The following is a 17,964-nucleotide window of genomic DNA, read 5'->3' as shown; positions in this document are numbered from 1 at the left end:
CAGAATTGACGATCCAAACCAGAAGCAAAATCCCCAAACCAGAAATCCAGGAGAGACAAAGCTGGAATAACTTCAAACATCCTGAAATAATCCAGAACATGAAGACCGTCTGTCCTTCATGCTGCAGTTACAGCACTGCGTGGCCAGGGGGCGACACGGGAACAGCAAAGTGCTCCACCAGACTGAAGCTGCTCCTCCTGAAGGTACAGGTTCTCCTGGGGGGATCAGGGTCACCTCCCACCACGATCTTCAACCACGACAGAAATTTACTCTGAAAATATTCAATGTCATCACTGTGAGGGCAATTTCTTGGTAAAGCTACTCTGAAGTTACAAAGTAACTACGAGTAACAAACAGAGTTCACACTTAATTAACAGACATCACGATGTAACAGAATTGACTGAAAAGTTACAAGAATCCACACATTTGATAATTATTTCAAAGTAAAGGTTTGATGTGTTTCTAGCAGTTAATATCAGCTGTCAGAGTTTTTACATTTATTCTATTTTACCTCCACAGCAGTTTATTATCTGATCTGAACTTTCTTTCTGTTCCACCTGGAAGCAGCGCGTGGACTCAGCGGGAGCGTGTACGCGTGCGTGTGAGCGCATATCGAGGAGTGTATTTGTGTGCGCGCGTGCAGAAAGTAGTTCACGTGTATGGGTAGGGAGTGCAGGCGCGTGCGTGTGACGTTGTTCCTGGAAGAGCGCAGCCTGCCTGCAGAGTCACTCACATTCCTGGCTGAGATTCAGTGAGTGAGCCAGACACAGAGAGGGGGGCGGGGGAGAGAGAGAGAGAGAGAGAGAGAGAGAGAGAGAGAGAGAGAGAGAGAGAGAGAGAGAGAGAGAGAGAGAGAGAGAGAGAGAGAGAGAGAGAGAGAGAGAGAGAGAGACAGACAGACGCGCACGCGCGCGCCCGGCCGCCTCTCACTCGCCTCCTCAGTGATCTGCGGACGCAGCGCAGCGCAGCGCTCCTCGACAGCGGACAGAAAGCAGCAGAAATCCGGACCGTAGTGTCCTATGTGTGTCTCCGGTCCTTGTTCTGGTTCGGACCTCTCGCCTGCAGTCCGGCCTGCCTCCCACCCTCCCTCCCCCCTCGCTCCCTCCTCCCCCCCGGACATGGACAGTCGGCACGCCGCGGCTCGGAGCGCCTGGCCGGCTCTCGCTCACTAAAGTCTCGTCTGGGACTTTTGATGACGCGCCTGGCCGCTCGGTTCGGCTGTGGGGCTCTGTGGATCGACCTGGATCAGGAAGCAGAACCTTCGAGGCGGATTTACGCGTGTGAAGTTTGGGGAACAGCATGGAGACTGTAAGTCGGCAGAGCTTCCAGCCTCACCCGGGACTGCAACAAACTCTGAAGCAGTTCCACCTCAGCTCTATGAGCTCTCTGGGCGGCCCGGCGGCTTTCTCTGCGCGCTGGCAGCATGAGCTGCTCTTCAAGAAGGACGGCAAGGAGCCGGAGCCCGTCCTGCAGCCCGTCCTGCAGCCGCCCCCCGTCATGCCGGGCCCGCTCTTCATCCCGTCCGACCGCTCCACGGAGCGCTGCGAGACGGTTCTGGAGGGGGAGACCATCTCCTGCTTCGTGGTCGGCGGCGAGAAGCGGCTGTGTCTCCCGCAGATCCTCAACACGGTGCTGCGGGACTTTTCCCTACAGCAGATCAACTCCGTGTGCGACGAGCTGCACATCTACTGCTCCCGGTGCACGGCGGACCAGCTGGAGATCCTCAAAGTCATGGGCATCCTGCCCTTCTCCGCGCCGTCCTGCGGCCTCATCACCAAGACGGACGCCGAGCGGCTCTGCAACGCCCTGATCTACGGAGGCGCGTACCCGCCGCGATGCAAGAAGGAGCCGGGCGCGGGAGGCTCGCTGGAGCTGCAGCTCACCGACCGGAGCTTCAAGGTCTACCACGAGTGCTTCGGGAAGTGCAAGGGCTTGTTCGTGCCGGAGCTATACAGCAGCCCCAACGCAGCCTGCATCCAGTGCATGGACTGCAGACTCATGTACCCGACGCACAAGTTCGTGGTGCACAGCCACAAGGCGCAGGAGAACAGGACGTGCCACTGGGGCTTCGACTCGGCCAACTGGAGAGCCTACGTCCTCCTGGGTCAGGATTACACGGGCAAGGAGGAGAAGAGCCGCCTGGAGCAGCTCCTGGACGACATCAAGGAGAAATTCGACTTTGCCAACAAGTACAAGAGGAAAGCTTCGTCCAGGGTGAGTGTGTGTTCAGTCCTCAGCTCGCAGCGGAGCGTCACCAAAGTTCACAGTGAGAAACACTGCACTGTCCACATCTCAACTCACCTTCACCATCCTCTCCTCCTGTCAAATCCTTGGCGTCAAACGGAAGGCCCTGGGCCAGAACAGTCTGCAAGTGTGTCTAATCCAGAAGAGCTTCAGATTTATTGACTGTTTTAGTAAGAATACTGAGACCAAAGACAGAATATGAGGCTGAAATCTTTATAAACGGAATTCAAACTTTTTATGATTGATTCAATAGGTGGTCCAGTGAGTTGTCTAGAACTGCATGTCATGTGAAGCCAGTGTCCTGTCTTCTGGGGGTTGTGGTGTTAGTTGGTGCCAGTGTGCAGTGAGGGGTCCATCCAGAACCCTCTGGTGAAACTCTGGTCCGGTTTGGAGGCTCAGCTTCAGAGCTGCCTGCAGTGATCAGGAATGTGCAGAGAAGTGGTCCTTCAGCTCTTCAGGCGCTTCACTTGGTGGAAGTCTGAGGGATTTCCTCTGCAGGCCGATCTGGTTCTGTTAAGTGAGATCAGGAGAGACGCTGGATCTTCTCTTCTCTGTGGTACCTGGTCCTCAGGACCCCCTGAAGGTCTCTGTGGTACCTGGTTCAGGTCCATGTTCCTGGAGCTGCCCGGAGGAATCTGTGAGGCGTTGCTGTAGGTTTAGATCTGATCTGGCAGTGACAACAAAACGCCTCTGGTGGCCATAAAGCCATTATTTTCCTCTTAGGCTGACTTTTATTGGCTGTACAGTGAGACGCGCTCATTCAGCAGTTAAAGGCTCAACAGGAGGTTGTAAACACTGAAGCTGGAGAATCAGCCGGATCCAGACCTACGTCAGGAAATAAACCCTGCTACTCTGTCTGACTCACACTGTGTGTGTGTGTGTGTGTGTGTGTGTGTGGGGGGGGGGGGGGGGGGGGGGGATTTGAATATATGTAATGTCTGTCTGGTGCTCACATGTCCGACTTCCTGTCATCTTCTATGTGAAAGCCTCTGCTCCTCCCTCTTCATCCTCTTCACCCTCAGAAATGTGTCGCTGATAAAAACAGCATGTTTGCAGGTATTTTTTCTGGGGTTAAAATACGCTGCTGGTTTTTCTGCTCTCCCTCCATCGCTCTGTAGGAATAACAGGATTTGTGGTTTCAGCTCACTCGGCTCATTTTTCCGCTGAAAAGCTGCGTGAAATATCAGCTTTAACTGGCTCCAAGTATTTACTTTGACCACACTTTACATTATGTTTGGACTCTTTGAGAATCAAGTTATTTTACATCCACCCGATTCAACTAAGATTTTTAAGGTTTGTCCATGTAATAATAGTAATGATAGAAATAACTTATAACGCTATTTTAAAGGTTTGTAACTATTAAGCTTTATATCAGCCAACTTATTTATTTTAACAGTTATGAAACATTTCTAGAAAAGTTCAATTTAAATTGTTCGAGTTATATTTCAACTAAAAATGGCAAAATACTTTCAAGCTATGCAAATAAATCCAATGAAGTTATTTTTCTCATAACTTTTAAAGACTGAACACATTCGTTCATGTTTGTGAATGCAAATTGTATATTGGCTGTACCTGGCAATATGAAGCTGTCTGAACCGAAGACTGCTAGACCAGAAGTGAATCAGTCTTTGAGCAATCTAAAAAGTAGATATTAGTTGTGATACAGGCCAGACGAATTTCTTTATCCTAAATAGATTTAGGTTAGTTTCCCCGTCAGTGGCTGTTAACTGGAGGAAGTTCAGTAAAAATGTGATGTCAGAGAAGAGAAATGTGAATTATTATCACTACACACAGCTGTGTGTGAAGAAGTGAGTACTGCAGAGCTCTCCTGGATGTCTTCCCATGCAGGTCTGTGAGTGTTTTTTTAAAAGTGGTCCCACATGTCCTGGACCCGGCAGCAGACCCCCTTGTTTGTGCCTTCTGGGCGGGTAACTGACTGTAAATACTGCATGGAGGGCTTGTAATCTACACTCTGGTGTGTTTGCAGGAGTTTGTAGAGAGAAGGGTTAGCTGGTGTAGTAGACTGATAAAAACAAAAAAGAGACCCCCACCAGCCCATCCCCCACCGTCCCACCCCACCCCACGTAGAAAAAGGCTAGTGGGGCCATTTGCATGAACTGTTACACATGAATGGAGCTGATGAAGCAGGGTTTTAGGAGTATTGTGGTGGGAACATAATATGATCCCAACAAAGGGGGGCATTCAGCAAACATCAAAACAACCCCCCCCACCTCCGCAACATCCACCGACCCCAGGCCAGCCACCACCCACCTCCGACATACACACACCCGTCCTGCACCTCCCGCACCTCCTCTCTGAACACTTCTTCTTTCCATCTAATTCCAGGCTGCAGAGGGCTACAGGGTGGTTGGAATTTGGTAGTGGGTGCAGGATGCAGGGTGGTTAGTGGTTGGTGCTTGGTTGTGGGTGCAGGGTGCTGAGTTTTGAGTGGTATGTGGTGGGTGTGGGTGTTGAGTGTTAAATGCTGGGTGGTTGGTGCAGTGTGCTCGAAGCAGGATGGTGAGTGGCAAGTGTTGGGTGGTTGGTTGGTGTTGGATGGATGGTGTTGGGTGGTCAGTGCAGGGTGGTTGGTGTTGGGCGGTTGGTGTTGGATGGTTGGTGTTGGGTGGATGGTGTTGGGTGGTTGGTGTTGGATGGTTGGTGTTGGGTGGATGGTGTTGGGCGGTTGGTGTTGGATGGTTGGTGTTGGGTGGATGGTGTTGGGTGGTTGGTGTTGGACGGTTGGTGTTGGGTGGATGGTGTTGGGTGGTTGGTGTTGGACGGTTGGTGTTGGGTGGTTGGTGTTGGACGGTTGGTGTTGGGTGGTTGGTGTTGGACGGTTGGTGTTGGGTGGTTGGTGCAGGGTGGTTGGTGTTGGACGGTTGGTGTTGGGTGGTTGGTGCAGGGTGGTTGGTGTTGGATGGTTGGTGTTGGATGGTTGGTGTTGGGTGGTTGGTGTTGGATGGTTGGTGTTGGGTGGTTGGTGCAGGGTGGTTGGTGTTGGATGGTTGGTGCAGGGTGGTTGGTGTTGGACGGTTGGTACAGGGTGGTTGGTGTTGGACGGTTGGTGTTGGGTGGTTGGTGTTGGATGGTTTGTGCAGGGTGGTTGGTGTTGGGTGGTTGGTGTTGGACGGTTGGTGTTGGGTGGTTGGTGTTGGATGGTTGGTGCAGGGTGGTTGGTGTTGGACGGTTGGTGCAGGGTGGTTGGTGTTGGACGGTTGGTGTTGGATGGTTGGTGCAGGGTGGTTGGTGTTGGACGGTTGGTGCAGGGTGGTTGGTGTTGGACGGTTGGTGTTGTATGGTTGGTGTTAGACGGTTGGTGCAGGGTGGTTGGTGTTGGGACGGTTGGTACAGGGTGGTTGGTGTTGTAGGGAGGCCCTCCAGAGTTCCACGGCTCAGCCAGTGTGTGTTGGGAGGCCCCCCCCCAGGACACACTTTCATTCAGGCTCGGAGTGGGCACACCTCAAGGCCCTCCACTGTCAGGGGGCCTCTTCTGTTTTTCTAAGTGCCGGCGGGGCAGCCGAGTGTTCAGCCCAGCCAAAAAGCTCATTTCATCCTCTCCCCGGCTCTTTCATTGTTCCTCCACTCCTCCCTTCTTTCTCTCTCTCTAATATGGCCTCGTTTTCAGGAACACTAATGAGCGAGCCCACGCTGGGTGAAAGTCGAGGAATATGGAGTAAACTTATGACAACACAGCTCCCTTTTGTCAGCACATTTCCACACAGCGCAGGAAAAGGACGCTCTCAGAGGATGTGAGAGTCGAGTGTCGAGACTGGAGCTCCGCCGCCTTCTACCGCTCAGCAACGCCAGCCAACGGTGTCATGTGTCAGCAGGGCGGCGCTGTGAATATTAATGAGGCTGTTACTGAAGTGTTAGCAGCAGTCTTGCAGGCAGACAGACGCAGGAAGTGATATTGCCACACTTCCCTCCTTGCAGACGCTCTTTTGAAATCCTCATTCGGAGCTGTTTGAGTGAACGTCTTGCTGTGTTGCAGGAGACGTGTGAGTGAGACGTTCAGGTCTTAGTCTCATCTGGAAGCTCGGACCCAGTAAAGCGCTGGGAGTGACACTGAGACAACTCATTCAGCACAACCTGATGTCCTTCTCAGGAAACGCTTCAAGCGTTGGTATGAGAATCCGCCTGACATTTGTGCAAGCAGGGTTACACACTCATTGCCTGACGTCAATGTATTGATGTATGCAGTGAATTAAAACGTCCCAGGTCCCAGCTACTGTATTTCCAGTAGAGGTTGTATTTGGTATAAAAGTGTCCAAACTTGTGATGCTTTTCATTGGCTTCGTTCTTGGTTTCATCGGATATTTTCAGGAACTTTCAGCCTCACGGTTTGTACTAAATATGTTCTAATAGCGTTGAAAATAACCTAAATCCAACATGATTCTGAAAGGAGCTTGTGAAAAGGTACGAGTTGTTCCATGGAGTAAATCAGACCGGTTGTAGTTCCAGCAGACTGCATTCTGGGAAAGCAGAGGCGTTACTGAGTGTTTGTGTCCACATGTTGGGGACGGCGTGTTTAAGCGTCCATCACCAGCTAAGTGCTCAGCGGACTCCCGAGGTGTCGGCTCTCTGCCGGCTCTGGCGGATCCAGAGGACCATCATTTGACGGTGAAGCCTGTTGGTGACGTCTGGAGCAGGTTTCAGCTCCACCTTCACACCTGGTTGCTTTAGCACCAACACCTTCCTGTCTGCCTCCCCTTGTCTTGTTCCCGTGTTCAGGGACTTCCAGCCTTCCCTCAACACACACATTTGTACTTGCAGTATTTTCTTTTGAGTAAAAGTTGTGGTATTGGGCTCAGGTTTCTTTCTCTCCTTTACAGATGAGTGCTTGATGGGTTTTTGGAGTTTTCCATTGCAGAGCTGCCGCTCCCTCCGAGGTGGAGCGGCTCTCCATGACTGTCATGTGAAGATTCTAACCACAGGATGAATGAACCAAAGTTAAATCCACTGCATCCTGGACCAATCAAAACACAGCAAATGCCTGGTTTACATGACAAGGTTTCAAGTGAAGAAAACACAGTTCATGGGTTTTTGTTGTCTTAGCCTTCGGAGTCGTGCTAATTGCTGGTGGATTTGTAATTATCCTTACTTAGCATTAGCTTTAGCGTTGGCATTAGAGTTGAATGTGAATGAGCTTTTCTGGAAGAACTTGATGGCAATATGACAGCGATATTAATGGTGTCCCACCAAGTTCAGCTCAAGTTCCCTTTGTAGAAGAATCAAATCTGAACCTTTCCTGAAAACAAAAGACTCACGAGGTGTGTGTGTGTGTGTGTGTGTGTGTGTGTGTGTGTGTGTGTGTGTGTGTGTGTGTGTGTGTGTGTGTGTGTGTGTGTGTGTGTGTGTGTGTGTGTGTGTGTGTGTGTGTGTGTGTGTGTGTGTGTGTGTGTGTGTGTGTGTGTGTGTGGGTGTGGGTGGGTGGGTGGGTGGGTGGGTGTGTGTGTGTGTGTGTGTGTGTAACCTTCACAGCATAGATATTATGAGGATGGGATTATCAAGCAGTAGTGAAAGTGACACCTTCTGTGAGCCCGTCCAACAGGTTGTATGTGACAAGTAGAAGAACAGTCCACGGACAACTTCCTCTGTAAGAAATCCTGTTTTAAGCAGCATAAGGGTTAGGGTTAAAACTAGTGATTTGATTTTAAGTTCATTACATCTAAATTTGGTCTGATCTCCGTTTCTATTAGAAGTTACTGTAAGGAAATCCAGATCTGGTCTCAGGCTGGTGATTTGTCCTGTTGTGAGAAGATGTGGGGGTGATCCGTGTCCAGTTAAATGTCCATGAGAACAAACTGGAACGTCGCTGCCCCATGTGCCTTGCTCGCTGCCGACCCACTCCTGCAAACTCCTGTCAGACTGTGAGCGTCTCATCACAGAAAGACTGAAACTGGAAACTGAAGGTGTGTGTGTGTGTGTTTTAATATTTCATTTCCCCACCCCCCCACCTCAGCTGCAGCTGAAGGGGCTGCTTGTTTCAGGACGGGGACGGAGGGGTGGGGTGGGGTGGGGGTCAGAGGAAGTGAACTCCCAGAGGGGATATAGGCCCATGTCCTGTTTCAAATGCAGGCAGGACTCCGGCTGAAGCCCGCTGACAGCCCGCCATGTCCACACGGAGCGCGGGACAACAGCTGCTCACTGTGGGCTTCAATGGCTGCTCGGGGAATATTTCCATCGCTTCTTCACGGCTGATTGGTCAAACGTGACCGTTGCAGAGTCGGCAGCACTGCTCCAGTTTGTCTGATTGCGTGGCTGAGAGGAAGAACTGTTTAACAGATTTCCTGCTGCAGTGTCTATTTTCATGGTCCTTACATTTACTTTTTTAGAAACATAGCTACTCCGTCACAATTGCAGAGATTCTGGTGTCAGTTCCACCGTGCATTCTCCCGTAAGAACAGGAAGAACGTTTGGCTGTGACGTCAGCCAGCTGCCGAAAAAGTAACTGGAACAATCCGAACCAAGTTTCCTCCATGGTGTCAGTGACTCCCAGTCCACATTCTCCTGGACTTGGTACTTTTATTTTGACAGTCACCGTAATAATCCAACTTGGTGGTTTTATTTTGACAGTCACCGTAATAATCCAACTTGGTGGTTTTATTTTGACAGTCACCGTAATAATCCAACTTGGTGGTCTGAATCAGTGTTTTAAGGAGCCCATTGGATTTATTTGTCCTGTGTCGCCGTTGGGCTGTGTCAGCACTTTGACTTCACGCTCCGATCCGTGCGCTGCTGCCTGGTTCTGTGTGGAGACAGAGCGAGCGAGGCAGTGGGTTCAGTCCAGCCTGGGTGTCAGTAGGAGAGCTGTTAGTCCTCACCACAAGTCGCTCCGCCGGATCAATGCTGAATTGACTTTCAAGCGTCTTTAAGCTGCAGTGTGATTGAAAAGTCCATGTCCTGTGGAGCTGGAGGTGACAGACTGACACAACGTGCCGATGCTTTGCTCTCAAACCAACATGCAGCTCGGTTACAGTCAGGCTTTAGAAAGATTTGGAATTTAGAACACTCTGAATCGATTTCAACATATGCATCAGCTTTGATGAAATCCAGTGTGTCCTTATGTTTTGGTTAAACAGTTCAACCTCCAGGGAAGAAGCACATGGTCATTTCATCTCCATTGATTCTTTGCAGGTTGCATTACTTTTTTTCTACAAAAAGTTCAACTATATTTTTGCCATTTTCCCTTTAAAATACTATTTACAGAGTAAAAACTTGTCCCTTAAAACAGTATGGATGTTCCAGGCTAAAGGCGAGCTGCCATTACAGCTGCTCATCACATTTTAAAGTCCTTTAGATGAATTTAAAGTTCCTCTCCCACCGGTAATGTTTAACCCGTCCTTCCATAACGGAGAGATTCCTCCCAGAGAACCAACCAAACCAGACCATCTCCTCAGGTTCCTGCAGGTTCCTAAATCCTTCAGAAGTCCAGAAGTTTCCAGACAAAAAACAAAAAAAAATGTTGATGTTTCCTGACTGACGCCATCTTGGGAAACCTGCCCCAAGGGATTGTGGGATATCCAAGATGGCGGCAGCTCCAGCCAGAACATCAACATTTGAAAAAGCTCCAGACTTTGTCAAGGAAAGAATCTTGAATCCTGGAGAAAGTCTGGATGTAGTGAGACTGAAGGTCTTTCCACAGAGAATCCAGATGTGCAGAGATCCAGAGGACAAACGGGATCTTGTGACACGGAGCCTCGGGAACCTTCAGGAGGTTCTGTGGCAAACAAACCGGGGATGTCCCGCCAAAATAAATTTTGGGAAATACGAGTTAGTCTGAGTGTGAAGAGGAACTTCCTCCAGGAAGGTTTTGACGAGGAATTAGAGACGGACGTCAACAACGAGAGCTGGATCCTACAGAGAGGAACTTTAACATAAATCTGCTTCACGCTGGGATTTTCAACCTTCCCAGACCAAAGCTCGTGATCGAGGGAGAATGGTGGCGATAAATCCGTCGTCCATGAGATTCTATCTGCCTCTGGGCCCACGGAGGAGCTGGAGGAAGTTGTGGGTTACGAGGATGTCTGGACTTCTTTGCTCCTCATATTACTGCCGAGACTCCGAGTGGACGAAGTGGAAAAGACGGTGGTTGGATGGACTGACCACATGGACACAACTAAACTAGTTTCACAGTCCTGATTGAATTCTAATGAAAGACATTTAGAAACATGGAGTTTCTTTCTTTTCAAAATCTTTTTATTAACAGTTTCCAACAATCATCCCCAGGTGGGGCAGATAAGATAAGATAAGATAAGATAAGATATCCTTTATTTATCTCACATGTGGAGAAATGTGCAGTGGTACAACAGACAGGATCGTAAAAAAGAAAAGAAACACACATAGCAGAAACTCAAAAAACGGATAAAAATACAATATAATAAAATAGAAATAGATAAATATTATGCACATGGTGCATATAAGTGTGGACATGTACAGAATATGGGGGTGGCATGTCACAAATCACATTCTTCGGTTTGACTGATTGATCCATCCACCCAACCCAACCCCACACCACCCAGCCTTCCCACCCACTGTCCCCTCAGGACGCTGGCAAACAAAACAAAACAAAAAAGTAGGTTCACCATTAAATATGTGTAAACTGCAAAGGAAAGGTGATAGATTATGGAGTCAGGTACTGCAGTGATTGAGAGCAGATGTTAGGATCAATAATGTATTCCATTACGTTGTTTGAGTGTAGTGAAAGTGTCAGAAAGGGTTCCCAGGTCTGGTAGAAGTTCTTCTCAGAGCCACTTACTGAGAATGGGAACATGTCCAGTTTGAGGCAGGACATGAAGTCACATAGCCGCTGACTGGGTGTGGGTGGGGCAGCAGCCTTCCGCTTGAATAAAAGTGCGTTTGGCCAGGAGTAAGGAAAATGTGACCGTGCTGTGTTTAGCCGCCGTAAGGTGAGGTCCGTCTCTGTCATGTAGTTTAATTCACATTTTCAATTAAACCTGCTGCTTTTTATTTAACTTCCTGAAAGTTTGAGGACTGAGACGAGCGCTTCACCCATTGGTTTGATAAAACCTTGAAATGTGTCTGCATCACCTCATCTGCACACACACACACACACACACACACACACACACACACACACACACACACACACACACACACACACACACACACACACACACACACACACACACACACACACACACACACACACAGGTTGTACGCCTGGTTGGTTAAAATGAGGCGGTGGAAGAGGAGTAAAGTGCAGCGCCAATTTTCATGCAGCGTGTCTCGCTGCCAGGAGTCGTTGATCTGAAAAGCCTTCAGTGCTGCGGCAGACAAAAGGGTTTTCCCAGGCGCTGCGGCGTTGCGGCGCTGTGGCGCTGCGTGAGCGTGCAGGGGGATGAAAGCGTGGAGAAAGCAGGCCGTGTTGGGTTGGTTTGCAGGAGGATTCTCATGTTACTGTCACTTGACGGGTCAAGCCGTGACCGCCGTGTGTCGTTTTAGCTTCTCATCAAAAGTGGCACTTGGCGACTCTGAGTTTCTCCTCAGACGAGCGGGGGTCTCTCTGTCGTTCTTCATGGTGGACGGCCACTCGGGATCTGAATGCAAGAAATGTTCTCCACGTATGCAGACGATGGTGTAGTAAATGACAGAACCAATAGAATGAAAAGTCCAATGCTTCATAGCGTATTCAGGCTGTGCATCATGGTTGTGAAAAGTAACTAAAGGGAAGTAATTAATTAATTTTGAAAATCAGTAAAGTAACTGGATTACTTTCTCAGGGAAGCAATCAGTAACTAATCACTATTTCCAAGTAACTTGACCAACACTGGTGTACATGCTATAGTGTGAAGAATGTGATTCTAATTGATTGTATCTGCCATTAAGCTTCACTCAGCACTTTGATGGCAGGTTGTTGAAATGAATCATTAAATATTGGTTTTATCATCAATTTCCAACTATTTCTTTGAGCGGACTATCAGCCAACTTCAAAAACCCAGGCTGAATTCAACCAAACCTTTATCACACAAAGCTGTCATGCTGACTTACCCGGCTCTACAGCTCTGCAGCTCTGCAGCTCTACAGCTCTACAGCTCTGCAGCTCTGCAGCGCTGCAGCTCTGCAGCTCTACAACTATAGCTCTGCAGCTCTACAACTGTAGCTCTGCAGCTATACAGCTATACAGCTCTACAGTGCTGCAGCCCTACAGCTCTACAGCTGTAGCTCTGCAGCTCTGTAGCTCTGCAGCTGTAGCTCTGCAGCTATACAGCTCTACAGCTCTACAGCTCTGCAACTGTAGCTCTGCAGCTCTACAGCTCTACAGCTGCAGCTCTGCAGCTTTGCAGCATTCTCACCTCGCCAGGACTTTTCATGCAGTGCAGACTCTTGTCAGGTTTTCTAGGCTGAGTCAGATTTTAAAACTTGTTAAAAAGCTCTGTGTTGAACATCTGCTTGGATTCTGCGATGTGAACCTCCGTCGGAGACGTTCCGACGAAGACTGTGTTTGTTCTTGTTTGTTCGTTGCTTTTGAGTCATGTTCTGTTGGGTTGGTTTGGACGCTGGCCACCTTTGGTCTGCAGAGCTTCGGTTCATTGGTTGGGTTAAGATGGCAGTGTTTATACATCCACAAATAAACCCTGCTACAAATGAATCCCTCAGTCTATTTTTCTCTCCAACAAACCTTCCAAATGCGCGCACTGCTTAGGTTTCCCTTGGTGGATGCTCAGGAACCCGCTGAAAACCCCAAACAGCAGAGGCCTGATTATAGAGCAGAGACTGGGTGCGGACAGCCAGAAAAGGGGAAGTTAAAACGCTCATTACCAGCCATTGTGTGCTGCCCTCACCCTCCTCCAGCGCTCCCATCCCCCTTCTCCAGGCCTTCACTGGCTTCTCCATCCATCAGCACTACCTTTTATTGTTCTTTTCACACTGACCTGGCAACCCACCAATCTGAACTCTGCTTGGTTGGCTTGAAGTTAAAGGGATTGTGTTAAATGGAGAGTGGTGTCATTTCACCTGTCAGAGATCCAGGGTTGGTTCTGACTTGAATTCTGGTCATTAGATGTATGAACGCATTAAGTCCGACCTCAGTCAAAATGTCCTTATCACATATGGAACCGTCTCTAAAAACACGAGCACCGAGATGGAGCAATTGTTTTGAAAGGTCTGCTAAAAAGCCCCTGAACTGGTATAATTTGTTGGCAAAGTGTGAGGACTAAGACTGGTGTTGGACATTAATATGAAAACTGCATTACAGTCTCCCTCCATTTCATACATTTTCTTTACGGGTCAGTTTCAGTGTGGAAAAGACTTTGCTTATTGCTGATTATGCAGATGTAACGGATGATGCTGGGAACACTCTACCCACAACGGCAACTCTGGTCGGAGTACAGACGGACACCGGGAATAGAACGGTTGGCAGTCCAGCAGGGGAATCTCCAGCATAGTATGTCAACATATGCATGGGAATGAGTGATCAACTGGCGGGATTAACGATGCATAAATGTCTCATTGAATGGTTGAATGGACGGATGAATGGATGGATGAATGGTTGAATGGACGGATGAATGGATGGATGAATGGTTGAATGGACGAATGACTAGATGAATAAATGGCTGAATAAACGGATGGATGGATGAATACATGGATGAATGGTTGAATGGACGGATGGATGAATGGATGGATGAATGGTTGAATGGACGGATGAACGGATGGATGAATGGTTGAATGGATGGATGAATGGTTGAATGGATGGATGACTACATGGATGAATGGTTGAATGGACGGATGGATGAATGGATGGATGAATGGTTGAATGGATGGATGACTACATGGATGAATGGTTGAATGGGTGGATGAAAAGATGGATGAATGGTTGAATGGACGGGTGAATCTATAATATGGAGTGATTTCTGTAACAGAATAAGGAATATACAAATAAGCAACAGATAATGATAATAATCCTCCATAAACCAGGATTAAATCCTGGAGCATCACACATATAGCAACACTGCTAGCCAATTAGCATTAGCTTCGTTTACAACTGAGCTAAATAAACACATAGCAACAGAAAGAGGGCTGTTCACGATATACACGTTTCCTAACATATAAACTAAATGTTTGCAACATATATCCCCTATTAAACACTGGCAGGCATGCTTGGTGAACGATTAATGACTTACTTCTTCACCATCGCATTCTATATGTAAGGAGGGGTCTGCTATCATGGTATTACTGATGAAACAAACTCTGTTCACACCGATGTGATTCGAGCCTGATTGGGTTGTCCAAACATTATGCCTGACTGAAAATCACAAACTCCAACAAAGGACAAGAAACTTAACAGGGAATTTGTCACATTGCTTCTGTAAGAAATGGCCAAAAAGCCTGCCGAGTGTTTTCCTTAGAGCAGGAAGGGCTGTGCAGGTTTTAATGCACCTGCTTGGGACTCGATGTGGAAATGAAGACGAGCACCAAATAAGAGGGAGAGATGAGGAAAAAACAAGTAATCCCCGTGGCAGGCGACCATGCATGTGAGTTGTCTGGCAAAGTGGTGCACACAAAGCTCCGGGCATGTCCACTCCAGGAGCCGGGAGCATGCGTGAAGTGAAGAGTCCTCCCGCTCAGACAAATCCCTGTCAAAATATTCATAGCTCTCCGATAAAGCATGAAACTAACAAGCGCACTCAGCTTGCTGTGGCTATTCTTAAGTCTTCAAAGGACTTTAAGCGTGTCTCATTGAGATTATTGTGAGAGCGGCACGGAAGGCAGAACCTGCTGACCTCCTCCAGGTGTTGCGTGAAAAAGAAGCTTGTCCTCGGTCGGCTTGACGTCTGGCCTCAATCGGTGGCTCGCAAACGACACTGTTGAGTTTTTTTCGGCGTACATTCAATATTGATGGAAGGTTACCGTAGGCGGTAAGGTCCAGCGTGTTTATTTAATGAGAGCATCTTTGAAATATTCATCGACACACATGGCACCGTCAGACCAGCTCCTGCCATCACTACACATTTCCAAGGCGCCGTCCTCGATGACCTCAGGCCTCCTTTCAACCAGCAGAGCTTCTTCAGCGGCTTCTCAGGTGTGCAGGCAAGAAATCAGCAAATTAGAATTTCTGAATCTGCCAAGAGGGTGAAACTGTCACGAGCTATGGAGAGAAATCAGAAAAATGAGAAATGATTTGCTAGTGAGAAGCGTTAAGGCACCCGACCGACCGACCGACCGCCCGACCGCCGGACCGCCCGGCCGCCCGACCGACTGACCCGCCCGAACGATCGGTAATTAATATTACCACCACAACGACCGGATAATGAGATAATCGGTCCAACCATACTTGTTTCTTCTCATCTCGCTTGAAAGTGCTTCCCCTGTTTGGGAAGATAAACTGTTGGTCTGACAATTCTCAACATACATGAAAATGCTCTACTAACTCATACTGCAAAATCTTCTCAACCTCCAAACAAAACTGACCCGGCGCTTGACCAGGATCCAGATACATTCATATATTTGTTTATGGGCGCACCGTCATCGAGACCAGTATCGAGTATCGGGTGCAATATTGCTCGGACTACTAATACTTGTACTTGTACTCGTCAATCCTCTCCAGTACAACCCAGCTAGTATCACGTGACGTCATCCATCAGCAACATCAGCAGCAAGTAGAGAGAGGACGAGTAGGTTGGAGAGTCTTCAGTCTTAATGAGAAGGACCGACTGTAAATGATGTTCTGACAAAAGAACAAGAGGAGAAGGAAGATAGTTCATAGAACACCAGCAGAGTCAACCTGATGTTGCTCAGTAGTTTAACTGCTCAGCACATCTCTCCAAGCCATGCTACATGCTACATGCTACATGCTAAAGAGTTTCAGGCTCACACACCAGCAACTGTCAAAATAAAAGTATCAAGTCTTGGAGAATATGGACTGGGAGTCATGACACCAGGGAGGAAACTTTGTTCTGATTGGCTCAACTGAGCATGTGCAGAGGAACTAGTTACTATGGCTGTGACCAGGACCTGGAGCAGAACCAGGACCATAAGCAGGAGAAGGAATAGCACCAGGACTAGAACCATAAGCAGCAACAGCACCAGTACCAGGACCAGGACCAGGACCATGAGCAGGAGCAGGACCAGGACCATGAGCAGGAGCAGTTTGTGGTCTACACTGAGAAGGAGCCTGTGTGTTTCCAGAAAGTGTCTTTCCACTCCTTTTCCACGTAGACATGTTTTCTAAAAGTTCCACCCTGTTAGCCGTCTCTAAAGAGTTGGTGTTTTCAGGGGGGCTGCGGCCAGGCCGGCCTGGTTTGTGCTGCATCATCCGGGACCTCCCTTTGTATATGACAGCAATGTTGACCTCTGGAGTTACCCGTCCTCCTCCCCCAGCCGCTACCGTCACATGACCTTTGCCTCCCTAAATAAAGAGATGACCCTCCTCACCCTGTCCGCCCCCCAGAGGCACAGCAGAGCGAGTCCCAGGGGACAGATGACTGTCTACACACACACACGCACGCACGCACGCACGCACGCACGCACGCACGCACGCACGCACGCACGCACGCACGCACGCACGCGCGCGCGCGCGCACGCACGCGCACGCATGCGCGCGCGCGCGCTCTCAGATAAATTAGCATGCATGGGAAGCCTGGTGTGATCCTATGATGAACGGTGCTCTTGGTTCTGCCCCAGATTTTATCAGGAGATCCCAGTGTAGATCTGAAAGACGTGGAACGTTTGAGACGCCTCATTTGGAGTGTGCAGTCGTGCAGTGTGTGTGTGTGTGTGTGTGTGTGTGTGTGTGTGTGTGTGTGTGTGTGTGTACTTGTAATGTACGTGTGTGAGACTATGTAGTTAGGAGAGGATTGTGTGTGTGTGTGTGTGTGTATGTGTGTGTATGTGTGTGTGTGTGTGTGTGTGTGTGCCTGGATCAGCTGTAGAAGCTGTAGGAGGAGATTAGCATGAGCTCACAGCCTACTCATTTCCATCCCCATCTGCCTGTCTCCCACAGTGATGCCCCCCCCCCCCCCCCCCCCCCCCCCCCCCCACACACACACACACATACAATCCTCTCCTAACTACATAGTCTCACTCACGCACACTACAAGTACACACAGACATCCACACAGCACCCAGATCCCACCCCCGCAATGCCTCCCGAGTCTCAGATGAATACAGAAGCAGACAGAATTGTACTCAAACAGAAAACACTCAACATAATTTCCACCAAGCGTTTCCTTCCATAGATTCATTCATCGGCGCCATGAAGTGGCCAGTGGCTACTGGTGTGAGGGACCATTTTGTCCTAAGGTTGTTGGTCCTGGATCCCCTCCTGAATGTTGGACGGACAGGTAGAGGCAGGATAAAGATACAGGGAGATTTTCAGACTGCCAGTTAACCAGACTTATTTTACTCCTAATCTAACTGGAGGTCAGCTCCGTAGCATTTTGAGCAGCTGAGCAGCAAAATACATTTTTATCCATGTAAATTCACACCCGCTATGCATCATCAAATATATGATTGTAGATCTATAATCATTTTCAGTTCCCAACTAAGAGTATCTCTGACTACTGAGATCTGCACACTGTTGTTTGGTGTCATCAGGCCCATTCCGATATGGAGTGTCCTGTGTTCACTGCAGAATCAAACTCAACATTTAGAGGAGCTTCTTCTGTCCATTGCCATGTTAATAATAATGGCCTTTCATAAAGCGCTTTTTTCGAGGTGAGTCAAAGCACATACCGAGACCATTATTCATTCACACCA

The 17,964-nt window shown here is 48.7% G+C and overlaps 1 protein-coding gene across 1 annotated transcript in view; it reads left to right on the top strand.

The window, feature by feature from the left end:
• The first annotated feature begins 866 nt into the window (after positions 1-866).
• Positions 867-17,964, top strand: part of LOC308113025 (ski oncogene-like) — a 77,961-nt gene continuing 60,863 nt past the window's right edge. The window contains exon 1 of the mRNA XM_080468913.1: positions 867-2,214. Coding sequence (XP_080325039.1) covers positions 1,300-2,214 — 915 coding nt within the window. The 5' untranslated portion in view covers positions 867-1,299. The remainder of the gene's footprint in view (positions 2,215-17,964) is intronic.

This window comes from Lipophrys pholis (genome assembly GCF_963383615.2).
Source record: "Lipophrys pholis genome assembly, chromosome: 8".
NCBI lineage: Eukaryota > Metazoa > Chordata > Actinopteri > Blenniiformes > Blenniidae > Lipophrys > Lipophrys pholis.
This window is presented reverse-complemented; position numbering and strand designations above follow the sequence as displayed.